This window comes from Oncorhynchus keta, chromosome 10 (genome assembly GCF_023373465.1).
Source record: "Oncorhynchus keta strain PuntledgeMale-10-30-2019 chromosome 10, Oket_V2, whole genome shotgun sequence".
Classification (NCBI taxonomy): domain Eukaryota; kingdom Metazoa; phylum Chordata; class Actinopteri; order Salmoniformes; family Salmonidae; genus Oncorhynchus; species Oncorhynchus keta.
Genome location: NC_068430.1, coordinates 21508627 through 21525774, shown reverse-complemented (window position 1 = coordinate 21525774; position 17148 = coordinate 21508627). Strand labels below are relative to the sequence as shown.

The following is a 17148-nucleotide window of genomic DNA, read 5'->3' as shown; positions in this document are numbered from 1 at the left end:
ATGTTGGAAAAACTACTTGTGTCATGCATACAGTAGATGTCCTAAGCGACTTGCCAAAGCTATAGTTTGTTAACAAGAAAATTGTGCAGTGATTGAAAAACAAGTTTTAATGACTCCAACCTAAGTGAATGTAAACTTACGACTTCAACTGTAAATATATATATATACTGTATATATAGCAATGCAGTCGGGGGATACGCCAAATAAAATGTCATTCACATTTAATATATATATACTGTATATATATATATATACAGTATACAGTATATATATATATATATATATATATATATATATATATATATATATATATATATATATATATATTTGTATACTGTATATATATATATATATATATATATATATATATATATATATATATATATATATATATATATATATATATATATATTTGTATACTGTATATATATATATTAAATGTGAATCACATTGCTCGTAACCCAGTTTGGGAATTCCTGCTGTAGAGGTTAACCGCTCGGCTGTCTGCCGCCCTAAACAGGTAGCATTACCTGTTAAACCATTATCTTCATGCTTCCTTTACAGTAAAAAAACTAATGTTGTGGCCTGCACTTTAATTACTCTTAGTCCTTAATTACTTAATTAGTCCTTATCAGTTCTCAGTTCCTAATTAAACATTTGCATGCAGCCACAGGTGTGTAGACTACAGTATAGATTTCAAGAGGCAAGAACATAGGATCATACATCCCTCATTAGGTATATACTGTTTAGGGAATTCTATTACGATGAAGGAAAAATTAAAAATAAACTTTTTTTATTATGTAAGCGAGTGCAGAATGTGTAATTTTTTAAAATTACAATAATATATATATACCTTGATATAAATGGTTATGGAGGATATTCCTTCCTTATATATGCCATTTAGCAGACGCTTTTATCCAAAGCGACTTACAGTCATGTGTGCATACATTCTACGTATGGGTGGTCCCGGGAATCAAACCCACTACCCTGGCGTTACAAGCGCCATGCTCTACCAACTGTGCTACAGAAGGACCATCCAGAACAACAACAACAACAGCAAAACAACAACAACACAATGATTATAAATAATTATAAATAATTATAGTTATTCATAAATTATAGTTATTCATAAATGAATATGCTAAATAAAACCATAACAAAAAATTTGGCTATGACAGCAATATTAATACCAGTAATAACACCAAAAGTAGGCTAAGTTATGATTATTACAATAACAAAGTAATATGAAGGAAATTAAATAATGAAATAGTATAAAATGTATTTTTTTACATTTAACTAGGCAAGTCAGTTAAGAACATGTTCTTATTTTCAGTGGCGGTCTAGGAACAGTGGGTTAACTGCCTTGTTCAGAGGCAGAACAACAGATTTTTACCTTGTCAGTTCAGTGATTCGATCTTCTAACCGTTCGGTTACTAGTCCAACGCTTTAACCACAACGCTACCTGCCACCCCAAATGAATGCAAGGCCACACAAATACAATTTGCAACTCTTGTAAATATCACACAACTAACACAATTAAAAGTCAATTCATTCACAGTATATTCCTGTACATTAGTCATTCAATACCAAAATCCCAATTTACACAAGAGCATTATTTTCTTGAAGAAAATCCGAGTTCTGCTAGTGGTGAACTTTTACCAATCATGAATAGTTCAAAACTAGCAGAATTCTAGACTTACCCACAAAGCAATGCAACATTTTACAGAGAAGCATGATTAGGAGATTGCAGGTAGGCTTTATAAGAATTGGACTAGGCTACAATGAAAGCCAAATTCTTTCAATTGAATGGTTCAGTTGTGCTATAGCCTAATACATTTTGCGCATAAAAGGAGGATAATCTGTCAACCATCAAACAGTCAAATAGTTAAGAATAGTGAAAATAGAACCAAAAGAAAGACAGCACATAAATCAAAACACTGAGAGGTTTCCCGTTGACAGACTGTTCTTGCACATCATCATGTTTGCTGCCTCCATCCTCCACTATTCTTGGAGATCTCCTCAAGGCTGTTAGTTAAACGTCACATTCAACAGCTGTAGGAAATGGAAAAAGATACCAGGAGATAAATAAAACCCTTAATTTAACCTTCAGGTTTACTACTGTCAGGGATTAAACTTGACTCCCTTCAGGTTTTTGGATAAACTCTGCTTCCCCAAAATGAACCATCAATCAGGAGAGATTAGGGCGTTTCTGACTGCACTCCTGACAACACTAATTAGACTTTCATAGGCAACGTCCTGCGGAACCCCACTTGTCCGAATAAGCTGCTTTAGTCAGAAGACAAATCCGACTAACCCAGATATCAGATAACTGGCCCATTTAGCATGTTACATATAATAGGCCTAATTAATGTTTAGGGTGGCATTCTGTTTCACTATACTGTACATTCAACAGTTTAACTACAAAAATGGACTTCGAAAGAGATATTGATTTGAATAAAGTCAGTGTTTCCGATGCATTTCAGATGCACTTATGTCATCAGTGCCATGAATTATGATGGATATGAGATACTGTCAATCTGTAGAGTGATAGAGTGATGGTGCCCCCCACCCCCACCCCCCACCCCCAATGTGGAAAATAGCAGATCAAATTAAATACAGCATCTGAGACAGCCAAAAATACTTTTTTAAATTTAAATTTTACTTATCAACCATTGTAGCTCAATAGGGCCTTGTGGGCCTACATGGCCTGTTGGCACCTGGATTTCTCTCGACACTATTTTTCCTGTTGAAGTGTAGTCAGTCATCATACATATTTCTCTTGAGAACATTTAATTTTTTAAAGTTACACATTTAAAACCTCTTACCCTAATGCCATTCAATTTACCAATCTGGGCCTTGGTTACAGCAGCGTGGCATTTAAATTACTTTTAACCTTCTCTGCCACCAAAGCCCTCTCAGACAAGATTATGGGCCTCTGAAATCCACCCAACTTAGTTGTTGGTGGTAATTAACAGTTAAGAAAAGACAGTCCAGCCCATGCCATGGTACAAATTATACAATGGCCCCAGTGCCAACCGTGCCCTAATTCCTCCAAGGCCATAATCCTTTCAAAAGACCCAAAGGATGGTATATAAACCCTAGGATAGTTGAGAAGCACGGCTTGGACTTCAGCAGTCAACTTCAGAAACTCCTGTAAAGCAGTCCAAGGATGGCAGAGCTAGGAGTGTTAGCTGCCAGGCGGCACGACGATACAACGAGAGAATCAGGTTTCGCCTATACCAACAGCAATAACACCAAAGGTACAGTACATTTTGTTCAGTGTAGTGCCTGAGGGTAGAACTATTGAAAGAGCCTGATTCTGTATATTCCCCCAAAAGATTGGAGTTATTATAGATTTACAGAAAGTAATGGTGTCCTTTTTAAATTAAATTGATGTTGCTGAAGGTCTTCTGTTGCAGTGTAGTTCTCTCATACCTTATTTCACAAACAGCAGACATACCATTTGTAACTGGCATTAGCAGTACGCACAATGATACAACCAATACATTGAATAATTTGGGTCAGGACAGTGTTTTTCTTGGTCATAACTTTTGATGCACACATTCTGTTCAAAATGTTTGTTTAATGTCCTCATATGACCAGTGGTGGAAAAAGTACCCAATTGTCATACTTAAGTAGAAGTAAAGATACCTTAATTAAAAATGACTCAAATAAAAGTGAAAGTCACCCAGTAAAATTCTACTTGAGCAAAAGTCTAAAAGTATTTGGTTTTAAATATACTTAAGTATCAAAAGTAAATGTAATTGCTAAAATATACTTAAGTCTAAAAAGTAAAAGTATGGATCAATTCAAATTCCTTATATTAAAACAAAACAGACGGCATGATTTTCTTGTTTTCAACATAGTCAGGGGCACACTCCAACACTCACTTATAATTTACAAACTAAGCATTTATGTTTAGTGATCAGATCAGAGGCAGTAGGGATGACCAGGGATGTTCTCTTGATAAGCGTGTGAATATGACAATTTTTTCGGTCCTGCAAGCATTCAAAATGTAACGAGTACTTTTGGGTGTCAGGGAAAATGTATGGAGTAAAAAGTATATTATTTTCTTGAGGAATGTAGTGGAGTGAAAGTAAAAGTTGTTTCAAATATAAAAAGTAAAGTAAAGTACAGATACCCCCAAAAACAACTTAAGTAGTACTTTAAATTATTTTTACTTTAAGTACTTTACACCACTGCATATGACTATATCAATTAGTCAGAAAGTTATAATACATTTGTATCTCTTCTTCTTTTGCAGATCCTTTTGAGGGCCCCAACTACCACATTGCTCCAAGATGGGTATACAATCTCTCAACACTTTGGATGATCTTTGTGGTCATTACCTCAGTCTTCACCAATGGCCTAGTACTGGTGGCCACTGCAAAATTCAAGAAGCTCCAACACCCTCTGAACTGGATCTTGGTCAACCTTGCTATTGCTGACATTGGAGAAACACTTTTGGCAAGCACCATCAGCGTTTGCAACCAGATTTTTGGCTACTTTATTCTGGGACATCCAATGTGTGTCTTTGAGGGATACACTGTGTCTGTGTGTGGTAAGAGACTCCTCAGTTTTACAAATATTTGAATTGTATTTATTGTACCAGTAATATGTGGAAATGGTAGATTAATGTATAGTATAGAGAAATTGATCAACACAAAGTGCTCCCTAAAGCCATTTCCTCTGTGCTTCTTATTATGGTGCTGTGTTTTCACATAGAATTAGAGTGTCTCTAACTTTCAGTACAACTGTTCCCCTGCACAGGAATTGCTGCTCTGTGGTCCCTGGCTGTCATCTCTTGGGAGAGATGGGTGGTGGTGTGCAAGCCCTTTGGAAATGTCAAGTTTGATGCCAAATGGGCCATGGGAGGCATTATCTTCTCCTGGGTCTGGGCTGCTTTCTGGTGTGCCCCCCCCATCTTTGGCTGGAGCAGGTGGGATTTTTTTCTCTTTTTATTTCACTGATGTGTGAAAAACTCCATTGTTCAAAATCTCATTATTTCTCTCCCTCCACCAGGTACTGGCCTCACGGCCTGAAGACTTCCTGCGGACCTGATGTGTTCGGAGGCAATGAGGATCCTGGAGTCAAATCCTACATGATCACTCTCATGATTACATGCTGCTTCTTCCCCCTGTTCGTGATCATCTTCTGCTACATTTTCGTGTGGCTAGCAATTCGTGCTGTAAGTGATATTTTAAATATACTATACTGTAGCAAGCAACAATGTTGTTAAATACAGTACATATTAAAGTGTTAGATCTAACCATTTGATATTCCTTCTGAATGACCACAGGTTGCTGCGCAGCAGAAAGACTCTGAATCAACACAGAAGGCCGAGAAAGAAGTGTCCAGGATGGTTGTTGTCATGATTATAGCTTTCTGTGTATGCTGGGGACCTTATACCTGCTTTGCCTGCTTTGCTGCGGCTAACCCTGGGTATGCCTTCCACCCTCTGGCTGCTGCACTGCCTGCCTACTTTGCCAAGAGCGCCACCATCTACAATCCAGTTATCTATGTCTTCATGAACAAACAGGTAAGTGTGTTAGTCTGATAGCTACATGACCACTGAACAAAAATAGGCCTTAATATCTTGATTTCACACGACTGGGAATACAGATATGCATCTGTTGGACACAGATACCTTAAAAAAAATGCAGGAGCATGGATCAGAAAACCAGTCAGTATCTGGTGTCCACCATTTGCGTCATGCAGCGCAACATGTCTCCTTCGCATAGAGTTGATTGGGTTGTTGATTGTGGCCTGTGGAATGTTTGACCTCTCCTCTTCTATGGCTTTGCGAAGTTACTGGATATTGTACATGTCGACAGGCATGCAGATAAACTTCCCTGAGGTTTCTGACAGTTTGAGCAGACATTCTTCGGTTGTGCAAACCCACAGTTTCATCAGCTGTCTAGGTGGCTGTTCTCAGATGACCCTGTAGGTGAAGAAGCTGGATGTGGAGGTCCTGGGCTGGCGTGGTTACATGAGGTCTGCGGTTGTGAGGCCAGTTGGACATACTGCCAAATTCTCTAAAAGGAGGTTGGAGGTGGCTTATGGTAGAGAAATTAACATTACATTCTCTGGCAACAGCTCTGGTGGACATTCCTGCAGTCAGAATGACAATTTCATGCTCCTTCAAAACTTGAGATATCTGTGGCATTGTGTTGTGTGAAAAAACTGCACATTTTAGAGTGGCCTTGTATTGTCCCCAGTACAAGGTGCGCCTGTGTAATCATAATGCTTTTTAATCTGCTTCCAGATATGCCACACCTGTCAGGTGGATGAATAATCTTAGCAAAGGGTGAAATGCTCACTAACAGAGATGTAAACACATTTCTGTGCAAAATTTAACAGAAATAAGCTTTTGTGGATATGGACAACATTTCTGGGATATTTTATTTCAGAAACATGGGACCACCACTTTACATGTTACTTTTACATTTTGGTTAAGTATATTTTGACCCATCAATAATAAAGTGGTTAACAAAAGAATTACAGTATGTCTACCTAAATGTAGAGGTACTGTATATTTTGTAGCTCTTTCCTCATGTTCCATTCTTATTCTCTCTCCACAGTTCCGTTCTTGCATCATGCAGCTCTTTGGCAAGGCGGAAGATGATGCCTCTGAAGTGTCTACATCAAAAACAGAGGTTTCCACTGTGGCACCTGCATAAACCCAAGACAATGGCGTATACAATGGCGTATCTCTTGGAAACAAATCGTTCTATGGAGATTTTCAGAATGGGACTTTTTAAATGTACAGTACATCCTCTTGTGTTTCTTAAAGAAATAATTTCCCACAACTTTTCAGGAGATTATTAAGCTTTACCTCATACAGGTGCAATGTTTGTAAAATCATTACCCACAAAAACTAAATTGCTATGAATCACCCCTTGGAGCTTTTCTAATCCATGTTCTTTGATTAAACAAGCTGCGAGTTGTGTGGTAATTGATATGCATACTATAGTTATTTGGTACATTATGGGAATATGTATATACTACTATCAATGTCTGTCCAAGGGGCAATAAAATGTTGGCATCTTGGAAGGCATTCCCTTCACTCTGTAGTTGCTAAACTAGACAGCATCACAGCTAAGGAAAACTGAAATTAACTGCCAATGGAAATCTGATAACTCAAAATTATGTGAACAATGTATGGTTTGAAAACCCCTTACTTTTAAAGTAGTTTATGAGGTAAACATGTTCTAATCCTCTTGCAAAAAAAAATATATATATATATATATAGTATAAAGAAAAGTGTGTATACAATGTATTTAACAATGTGTTTTTCTGATTGAAATAAATGTCATGCATGCAGCAAATGAAAATACCCTCTGGTCTCACTTTCAATTTTTATACACTGTTCATTCAATTTTTATTCACTGATACCTGTTATCAATGATTGTTTACTCACATGACACACCCGATATGAATTGTCTGGTAAAGCGGATAGGATAGAGATTATCTCACAAATCAGGCTAAAGGCAGAAGTGATCCACTTTCATCATTATTGTTTTGTATTTACATGAGGAAAAGATAGAACGTAGAATGAAGTAAATTAAATCGTTGTCTGATTATCCCCTCAAAGAATTCTTCCCTGTTTACTTTGTTATAGTAAAAACATTCATATTGTCAAATTGTGTTTTCTTTATTTAGAAGTAATAAGAACAATTGTTAAGTCAACTATTTTCTCTTTTAAGCATGAAGAGTATAAGGAATTTCACCTGAATGCTGAATTACGTGACACCAAAAGCACTTCTTATCCAAGAAGGATTAACCTTAAATTCAAACCTTGGCTTCAGTTCGACTGGCCGGCATAACTGAAGTTCTTTTTGGTGTGTGTGTGTAAGTCTTAGATCTTAATCTCGATGACGACATGGCTGGTATAAAACCCCACAGATTGGGGTACACCATCTTGTTGGTTGCTAACACCACAACAGGTGATCAGCAAGACAAGACATTAGAAGCCAACCACAAGACAGAGAAAAAGCGACCAACAGGTAAAGGCAAAAGCATAACTATGGCAACAAACAACTGGCAAGGCAAATATTTTAGAATAATTCGATGACTGAAATGGAAATAATATGTTGCCTTCTTTATTTGTATATTCTTCAGATACTTTCGCAGAAATGGCAGAAAGCTGGGGTAGTGCTGCTTATGCAGCCAGGCGACAAAACCAAGATACAACGAGAGAATCTTCCTTTACCTTCACCAACAGCAATAACACCAAAGGTGAGAGTGCAACTACATCGACCTTGATTGAAACTTCCAATTCATATATTTTATTTTATTTAAATCATGAGGTTATGTTAACTGTATTTAGTCATATTTTTATGGAAGTTATATACAACATAGATGGCATAAGTCAAATTTCACTTTATACGTATAATTTGAATGAATTAATATAATTTATGTAATTTGCATTACTTTTGCATTTGAATTGATCATCTAAAAGCATGTAGATCATCTAACCAGGCACCTGCACCTGTCATTTTCTCCTTAGAAAAATAATTTTGTCTGTTTGATCTCAGATCCCTTTGAGGGCCCTAACTACCACATTGCTCCAAGATGGGTGTACAATGTTTCAACACTTTGGATGATCATAGTGGTCATCCTCTCAGTCTTCACCAATGGCCTGGTACTGGTGGCCACTGCAAAATTCAAGAAGCTCCAACACCCTCTGAACTGGATCTTGGTCAACCTTGCTATTGCTGACATTGGAGAAACACTTTTGGCAAGCACCATCAGCGTTTGCAACCAGTTTTTTGGCTACTTTATTCTGGGACATCCAATGTGTGTCTTTGAGGGATACACTGTCTCCACTTGCGGTAAGATGCAGTTTTACATGGACTATACTATTATCTAATATTTAACAAGAAAATTATACATTTCTACACGGTGCTGAGAAAGAGTAATTGTCAGATGCTAGAACACCGTAGCATAGTGACAGTAATCAGAATTTCTCTTTTGTCTAATTTACAGTATATGTATATATTATGCAGGAATTGCTGCTCTGTGGTCCCTGGCTGTCATCTCTTGGGAGAGATGGGTGGTGGTGTGCAAGCCCTTTGGAAGTGTCAAGTTTGATGCCAAATGGGCCATGGGAGGCATTATCTTCTCCTGGGTCTGGTCTGCTTTCTGGTGTGCCCCCCCCATCTTTGGCTGGAGCAGGTGTGGATTTCTCTTCTTATTTCACTGAGGATTCAAGTTCAAAATAATCAATTATTTAACACATTTCTTTATCTCTCTCCCTCCACCAGGTACTGGCCTCACGGCCTGAAGACTTCCTGCGGACCTGATGTGTTCGGAGGCAATGAGGATCCTGGAGTCAAGTCCTACATGATTACTCTCATGATTACATGCTGCTTCTTCCCCCTGTTCGTTATCATCTTCTGCTACATTTTCGTGTGGCTAGCCATTCGTGCTGTAAGTGATATTTTAAATATACCATACTGTAGCAAGCAACAATGTTGTTAAATACAGTAATGGTCAAGTGTACCTTTTGAAAAGGCATATTAAAAGGTTAAATCTAACCATTTGATATTCCTTCTGAATGACCACAGGTTGCTGCGCAACAGAAAGACTCTGAGTCAACACAGAAGGCCGAGAAGGAAGTGTCCAGGATGGTTGTTGTCATGATTATAGCTTACTGTGTATGCTGGGGACCTTATACCTGCTTTGCCTGCTTTGCTGCGGCTAACCCTGGGTATGCTTTCCACCCTCTGGCAGCCGCAATTCCTGCCTACTTTGCCAAGAGCGCCACCATCTACAATCCAGTTATATATGTCTTCATGAACAAACAGGTAAGTCTAAACAGGATTCTCAGACACTGTTTTTTTAATCTTACTGATTTCATGTAACAAAGCTCTAACAATACTACTTTTTCTAAATGTTTCACAATTGCCTTTCTTGTGAAGTACTTTTTCTTTTAAAGCATCGGCTGACAATGTGTTCGTTCAATTTCGAGATAGACATATAATTTGAAAGTCTTATGTTTAATTATTCCTCTCTCTCCAGTTCCGTACTTGCATCATGCAGCTCTTTGGAAAGGCAGAAGATGATGGCACTGAAGTGTCTACATCAAAAACAGAGGTTTCCTCTGTGGCACCTGCATAAACCCCAGACAACATTGTACCTCTTGGAAACAAATCGTGAACGTTCTGAGGAGATTTTCCAAATGGGACTTTTCAAATGTACAGTACATCCTCTTGTTTTTCTTAAACAAACATTCTCCCACAACTTTTCAGGAGATTATTAAGCTTTACCTCATACAGGTGCAATGTGTGTAAAAACGTTACCCACAAAACTAAATTGCTATGAACCACCCCTTGGAGCTTTTTTAATCCATGGTCTTTGTTTAAACAGGCAGAGAATTGTGTGGTAATTGATATGCATATTATAGCTATTTGAGTGGTACATTATGGGAATATGTATATACTACTACTATCAATGTCTGTCCAAGTGGCAAGAAAAAGTTGGCGTCTTGTAATGCATTCTCTTCACTCTGCAGTGGCTAAACTAGACAGCTTCACAGCTAAGGAAAACTCAAATTAACTGCCAATGGAAATCTGATCATCTCAAAATGATGTGAACAATGTATGGTTTGAAAACCCCTTACTTTTAAAGTAATTTATGAGGTAAACATTTTGTATCCCTCTTGCAAATAAAAAAAGAAAAAAATAATAATACTAGTAAATAGATAATTGTGTATACAATGTATTTAACTTTTTTTTCTGATTAAAATACATTTCATGCATGCAGCAAAATGAAAATACCCTCTGGTCTCACTTTCTATGTTTATACACTGTTTATTCCATGTTTATTCACTGCTACCTGTTATCAATGATTGTTTAAAGACCAAACTCACATGCCACACCCAATATGAACTGTCTGGTAAAGCGGATAGGATAGAGGTTCTCCCCAATCAGCCTAAAGGATCGAAGTGATTCACTTTCCTCATGATTGGTTTGTATTTACATGAGGTGTAATGCATGTATATGAGAGGCGAAGTCAAGTGCAGGAGAGCGGAGTATAAAAAACAGGCGCACTTTAATACCGGTTAGCAAATGACAGCACATAGCGCATACAAGTGCCAAAAACATGGTCTAAAACAAAAGTGCAACGCCTGACAATCATCCACATAACAATCACTCACAAATACAACATGGGGAACAGAGTGTTAAATAATAAACAAGTGATTGGTGAGTGAAGCCAGGTGTCATAAGACAAAGACAGAACAAATGGAAAATGAAAAGTGGATCGGCGGTGGCTAGAAAGCCGGGGACGTCGACCACCGAACGCCGCCCGAACAAGGAGAGGGAACGACTTCAGCGGAAGTCGTGATAGTACCTCCCACTTTGACACACGGTTCCAGCAGCCTGCCAACACCGACCTCGGGGACGACCCGAAGGACGAGGCACAGGGTGATACGGATGGAGACGGTGGAAATCCCGCACCAACGAAGGGTCCAGGACGTCCTCCACCGGCACCAAGCATCTCTCCTCCGGACCGTACCCCTCCCACTCCACGAGGTACTGAAGGCCCCTCGCCCGACGCCTCGAGTCCAGGATGGCTCGAACAGCATACACCGGGGCCCCCTCGATGTCCAGAGGGGGCGGAGGAACCTCCCGCACCTCAGATTCCTGGAGTGGACCATCCACCACCGGCCTGAGGAGACACACATGGAACGAGGGATTAATGCGATAATCTGGGGGAAGCTGTAATCTATAGCACACCTCATTCAGTCTCCTCATGACTTTAAATGGTCCCACAAACCGCGGACACAGCTTCCGGCAGGGCAGGCAGGGGGGGGCAGGTTTCGGGTCAAGAGCCAAACCCTGTCCCCCGGCCTCGCTGCGATGGCGGTTGGTGCTCGCTTTTTGCCACCTCACGGCCCAGTGTAGGTGCACATGGGTGGCGTCCCAGGTCTCCTCCGAGAGCTTGAACCACTCTTCCACTGCAGGAGCCTCGATCTGGCTCTGATGCCACAGTGCCAGAACCGGCTGATACCCCAGTATGCACGGGAAAGGAGAGAAGTTAGTGGAGCAGTGGCGGAGTGAGGTTTGGGCCATCTCTGTCCAAGGGATGAACGTCGCCCACTCTCACTGCGCAGGAGGAAACATAAACCCTCACGTCCTTGGCCAAGGTGGGCCACCAGTACTTCCCACTAAGGCAAGGCATGTCCGACTGATGCCAGGATGACCAGAGGAGAGTGACGTATGGGCCCAATAGGACAAATGGTTGCGGACAGCAGACGGAACGTACCGGCGCCCAGCTGGACACTGGGGGGAAGTGGGCTCTGTGTGTAACACCCACTTGATGTCCGTGTCCAGCTCCCACACCACCGGTGCCACCAGGCAAGAAGTATGGGAATGTGGTCCATGGACCGCTCTTCTGTGTCATACATCCGGGACAGTACGTCTGCCTTACCGTTCTGAGAACCTGGTCTGTAGGATAGAGTGAAAACTAAACGGGTAAAGAACATAGCCCACCTTGCCTGGCGAGGGTTCAGTCTCCTCGCCGCCTGGATGTACTCCAGATTGCGGAGGTCAGTCCAGATGTGAAAAGGGTGTGTAGCCCCCTCAAGCCAATGTCTCCATGCCTTCAGAACCTTGACAGCAGCCAACATCTCCCGGTCCCCCACATCATAGTTTCACTCTGACGGGCTGAGCTTCTTCGAAAAGAAAGCACAGGGGCAGAGCTTTGGTGGCGTGTCTGAGCGCTGAGAGAGCACGGCTCCTATCCCAGCCTTGGACTCGTCCACCTCCACTATGAACGCAAAAGAGGGATCCGGATGAGCCAGCACGGGAGCCGAGGTCAACAGAGCCTTCAGGTGACCAAAAGCCCTGTCCGCCTCAGCCGACCACTGCAGCCGCACTGGTCCCCCCTTCAGCAGTGAGGTAATGGGAGCTGCTACTTGACCAAAACCCTGGATAAACTTCCGGTGGTAGTTGGCAAACCCCAGAAACCGCTGCACTTTCTTTACCATGGTGGGAGTCGGCCAATTACGCACTGCTGAAATGCGGTCACTCTCCTTCTCCACCCCTGACGTGGAAATGCAGTACCCTAAGAAGGAGACGGACTGTTGGAAGAACAGACATTTCTCAGCCTTGACATACAGGTCATGCTCCAACAGTCGACCAAGCACCCTGCGCACTAGGGACACATGCTCGGCGCGTGTAGCGGAGTATATCAGAATGTCGTTGATATACACCACTACACCCTGCCCGTGCAGGTCCTGAACAATCTCGTCAACAAAGGCCTGGAAGACTGATTGAGCATTCATCAACCTGTACGGCATGACAAGGTACTTATAGTGCCCTGAGGTGGTATTAAATGCCGTCTTCCACTCGTCCCCCTCCCGGATACGCACCAGGTTGTAAGCGCTACTGAGATCCAATTTTGTGGAGAAGCGAGCCTCGTGCATTGACTCGATCACACTGGCGATGAGAGGCAGCGGGTAGCTGTACCTCACAGTGATCTGATTGATCCCCCGATAGTCAATACACGGGCGCAGACCCCCATCCTTCTTCTTCACAAAAAGAAACTCGAGGAGGCAGGGGAAGTGGAGGGCCGAATGTATCCCTGCCCCAGGGATTCGGAGACATATGTTTCCATAGCCACCGTCTCAACCTGTGACAGAGGATACACGTGATTCCTGGGAAGTGCTGCGTCTACCAGGAGATTTATCGCACAATCCCCCCGTCGATGAGGTGGTCCCTAAACTATGAGCAAATGAACAGTCAATAAAATTCCCAGCTGAGACTGAATCTACTAGCGCCTTATGCTGAGAATGTGGGGAAAACACATGCATGTGAAATAAACACATGCATGTGAGCAGCAGGGAGCTCTGGGTGAGCCTGTTGACGACTGACCTGGGGTGACACGATAGTGCCCTGCCTGCTGCCTCGACTCCATTAGGAACCCTCCCCAGCACCGACCAGCAGGGTACCCTCTACGGCCACAGATGATGCAGGGAATGACCCCTCCTCCGGTAGCCCTAAGTGCAGCACCTCCCAGCTCCATGGGTTTCAGAGCAGAGGTGCTGGGGGATGGAACTGACAGGTCCCGATCCAGACATCCGCGGGTAGTCAGCAGGTTGTCCAGCCGGATAAACAGGTCCACCAGCTGGTCCAATGTGAGGGTGGTGTCTCGGGCAAGCCAACTCCTGACGGACGTCCTCATGCAGACTGCACCTGTAGTGATCGATCGGGGGCCTGTCGTTCCATCCTTCGCTGGTGGCCAGGGTCCGGAAGTCCAAGGTGAAATCCTGCACGCTCCTTGTCCCCTGCCTCAGGTGGAAAAGTCCTGGAGTGGGCCAACGCCGTATGGAGTGAGGTAGACGCGGCATGGGACCATTACGCAGAGTTCATGGGACCATTACACAAAGTCCACTCCAGTACTTTGCCTGAGAGGCAGGAGACGAGGGTGGACACACTCTCACGCCCCAAGGAGCCGGGTGGATGGTCCCAAGGTAGAGCTCCAACTGTAGTAGCTCCAGCTGGACCAGGTGAAAGAGGGGTAGATAGTGGGACCTGTTGTAGTGGAGCTGGTGGAGGCGCTGAAAAACCTCCTCCTCTCTCCCATAGTCTGCAGCACGCGATCCATGGCTGTGCCCAGACGTTGTAACATGGTCGTGTTCTGCTGAACGCGCTCCTCCACTGCAACTGGGAGGGCGTCTGCTCCTGCTGACTCCCTTCTTGAGGTGATTGATTCTGTACTGCGTGTATATGGGAGGTGAAGTCAAGTGCAGGAGAGCGGAGTATAATAAAGAGGCACACTTTAATACCGGTTACCAAATGACAGCACATAATGTATACAAGTGTCAAAAACACGGTCTAAAACAAAAGTGCAACGCCTGACAATTATCCACGTAACAAATAACAATCACTCACAAATACAACATAGGGAACAGAGGGTTAAATAATAAACAAGTAATTGGTGAGTGAAGTCAGGTGTGATAAGACAAAGACAGAACAAATGGAAAATAAAAAGTGGATCGGCGGTGGTTAGACAACCGGTGACATTGAGGTGACATCGACCACCGAACGCCGACTGAACAAGGAGAGGGACTGACTTCGTGGAAGTTGTGACATGAGGAAATGCTAGAACATAGAATGAAGTAAATTAAATCAACGTCTGATTATCTCCTCAAAGTATACTTCCCTGTTTACTTTTTTGTAGTAAAACTATTTTAATTGTCAAAATGTGTTTTCTTTATGTACAAGTAATTAGAATCATTTTAAAGTCAACTATTTCATTTTTTAAGCATGACGAGGATAAGCAATTTCACCTGACTGCTGAGTAACATGACCCCAAAAGCACTTCTCATCCAAGAAGGATTAACCTTAAATTCAAACATTTGATTCAGTTCTTCCGGGTCAGCATAATTTAAGTTTGTGTGTGTGTCTGACCATTTCTTATTTATATTAATCTTGATGACAACATGGCTGGTATAAAACCCCACAGATTGGGGTACACCATCTTGTTGGTTGCTAACACCACAACAGGTGAAGAGCAAGAAAAGACAAGAGACGCCAAATCGCAAGATAGAGAAAAGGCGTCCAACAGGTAAAGGCAAAAAACACAACTGTGGTAACAAACAACTGGCAAGGCAAATATTTTAGAACAATTCAATGACTGAAATGGAAATAATATGCTGTCTTCTTGATTTGCATAATCTGCAGAGGATTGGAGAAGTGCTGCTTTTGCAGCCCGGCAACATAACCAAGAGACAATTAAATACTCTTCCTTCACCTACAACAACAGCAATAAAACCAATGGTGGGAGAGGACGAGAAACTACAGTAATGGCCAAGTTAACCTTTTGAAAAGGCATATTACAGGGTAAAATCGAACCCTTTAAAATTCCTTCCGAATGACCATACTGTAGATTGCCATGCAGCAGAAAGACTGCGTCAACACAGAAGGCTCAGGAGGAAGTGTCCAGGATGGTTGTTGCCATAATTATAGTTTACTGTGTATGCTAGGGTTGCTGCCTGCAACCTGGACTCAGGGTATACGTAATATTTTAAATGAACATTTGTGACACTCAAATGAGTATGACATGTTACATTTGGTATGGTATATATTAATTTGTGAAAGTCCATCATCCATTTCATACATGTTACGAATTACAATTCATATGATATGTTACGAATGACTATTTGTACAAAATGTTAACAATTTGCAATACCTGATATTGATGATATTAAGTTACAAATTCCAATTTGTTGTGGCTAATGTTAGCTAGGTAGCTAGGTGGCTAATGTTAGCTGGGCTAGGGATTAGGTGTTAAAGGGAAATTTCACCCTGGCTCTGCCACAGCATATAGTCATTACTATATTAACAACATTACGTTTTGTCCTAAACATCAAAATGATCCAAATCACAAGCTAGAAGTTGCGCATTTTCATTTCACTGTTAGAATCGGGAAGTTTTGACTTCTTGTGTTTGTCTGCTCATAGTGAACCACATATTCCGACATTCATAATGAATACAGCTACCGCCGGTAGGTAGATGGGGCGTGTCCACAAACTTGAGTGATGGTGTTGTTTACTTTGAAACGAACAACACAGTAATCGCAGAACTTCTCCAGGCAATTTTTTGGGGGAACATTTGTTTTTCACTAACGTTTGTCATCATGTCCATGTGGTGTTCTATGCCTGGCTGTGTAAATTACATGCACGACAACGAGTTATATTTCACCGTTCTACCGACCAGAGATCTACCCCGATACCGCCAGCGGATTGCGGCTCTCAAGAATGATGCTTGTGGTGACCAAAGACTATCAGAGGGATTTTCAGGGTGAACTGATGGGTAATCCATTTGGACGACAGCTGAGAAGTGATGCGATACCATAGATTTTTTCCTTCACAACAAAACAGAAGATTTTTGATTAGAGGTAATCTAACGTTAGCTAGCTTGCTAGCCTAGCTGGACTAGGTAAATTAGCTAGCTAATGTTTCAGTCCTGTAATGAACTCTGAAACAATTCAGCTAAATCATATAGCTAGCTATCATTTGGATACACACTGTCAATCCATTTCGCCTATGCCATGGTAGTCACTGCTAGACTGGTAGCTAACGTTAGTTGGTTCTAAACTGGCTAGCAATCTTGCTGCCAATGTAGTGACGCTAGCTAG

The 17148-nt window shown here is 41.7% G+C and overlaps 2 protein-coding genes across 2 annotated transcripts; both read left to right on the top strand.

The window, feature by feature from the left end:
* Positions 1-3124: 3124 nt before the first annotated feature.
* On the top strand, positions 3125-7336 carry LOC118388368 (red-sensitive opsin-2-like). The gene is made up of 6 exons (XM_035777354.2): positions 3125-3260; positions 4265-4561; positions 4771-4939; positions 5023-5188; positions 5300-5539; positions 6582-7336. Exons 1-6 carry the CDS (start codon positions 3170-3172, stop codon positions 6678-6680), a joined length of 1062 nt encoding a protein of 353 aa, XP_035633247.2. The 5' UTR covers positions 3125-3169; the 3' UTR covers positions 6681-7336.
* Positions 7337-7906: 570 nt separating this feature from the next.
* Positions 7907-10780, top strand: LOC118388366 (red-sensitive opsin). Its single transcript, XM_035777353.1, has 7 exons — positions 7907-8006; positions 8122-8238; positions 8538-8834; positions 9009-9177; positions 9267-9432; positions 9570-9809; positions 10024-10780. The coding sequence occupies exons 2-7, from the start codon at positions 8136-8138 to the stop codon at positions 10120-10122; spliced, it is 1074 nt and encodes a 357-aa protein (XP_035633246.1). The 5' UTR covers positions 7907-8006; positions 8122-8135; the 3' UTR covers positions 10123-10780.
* Positions 10781-17148: the final 6368 nt, after the last annotated feature.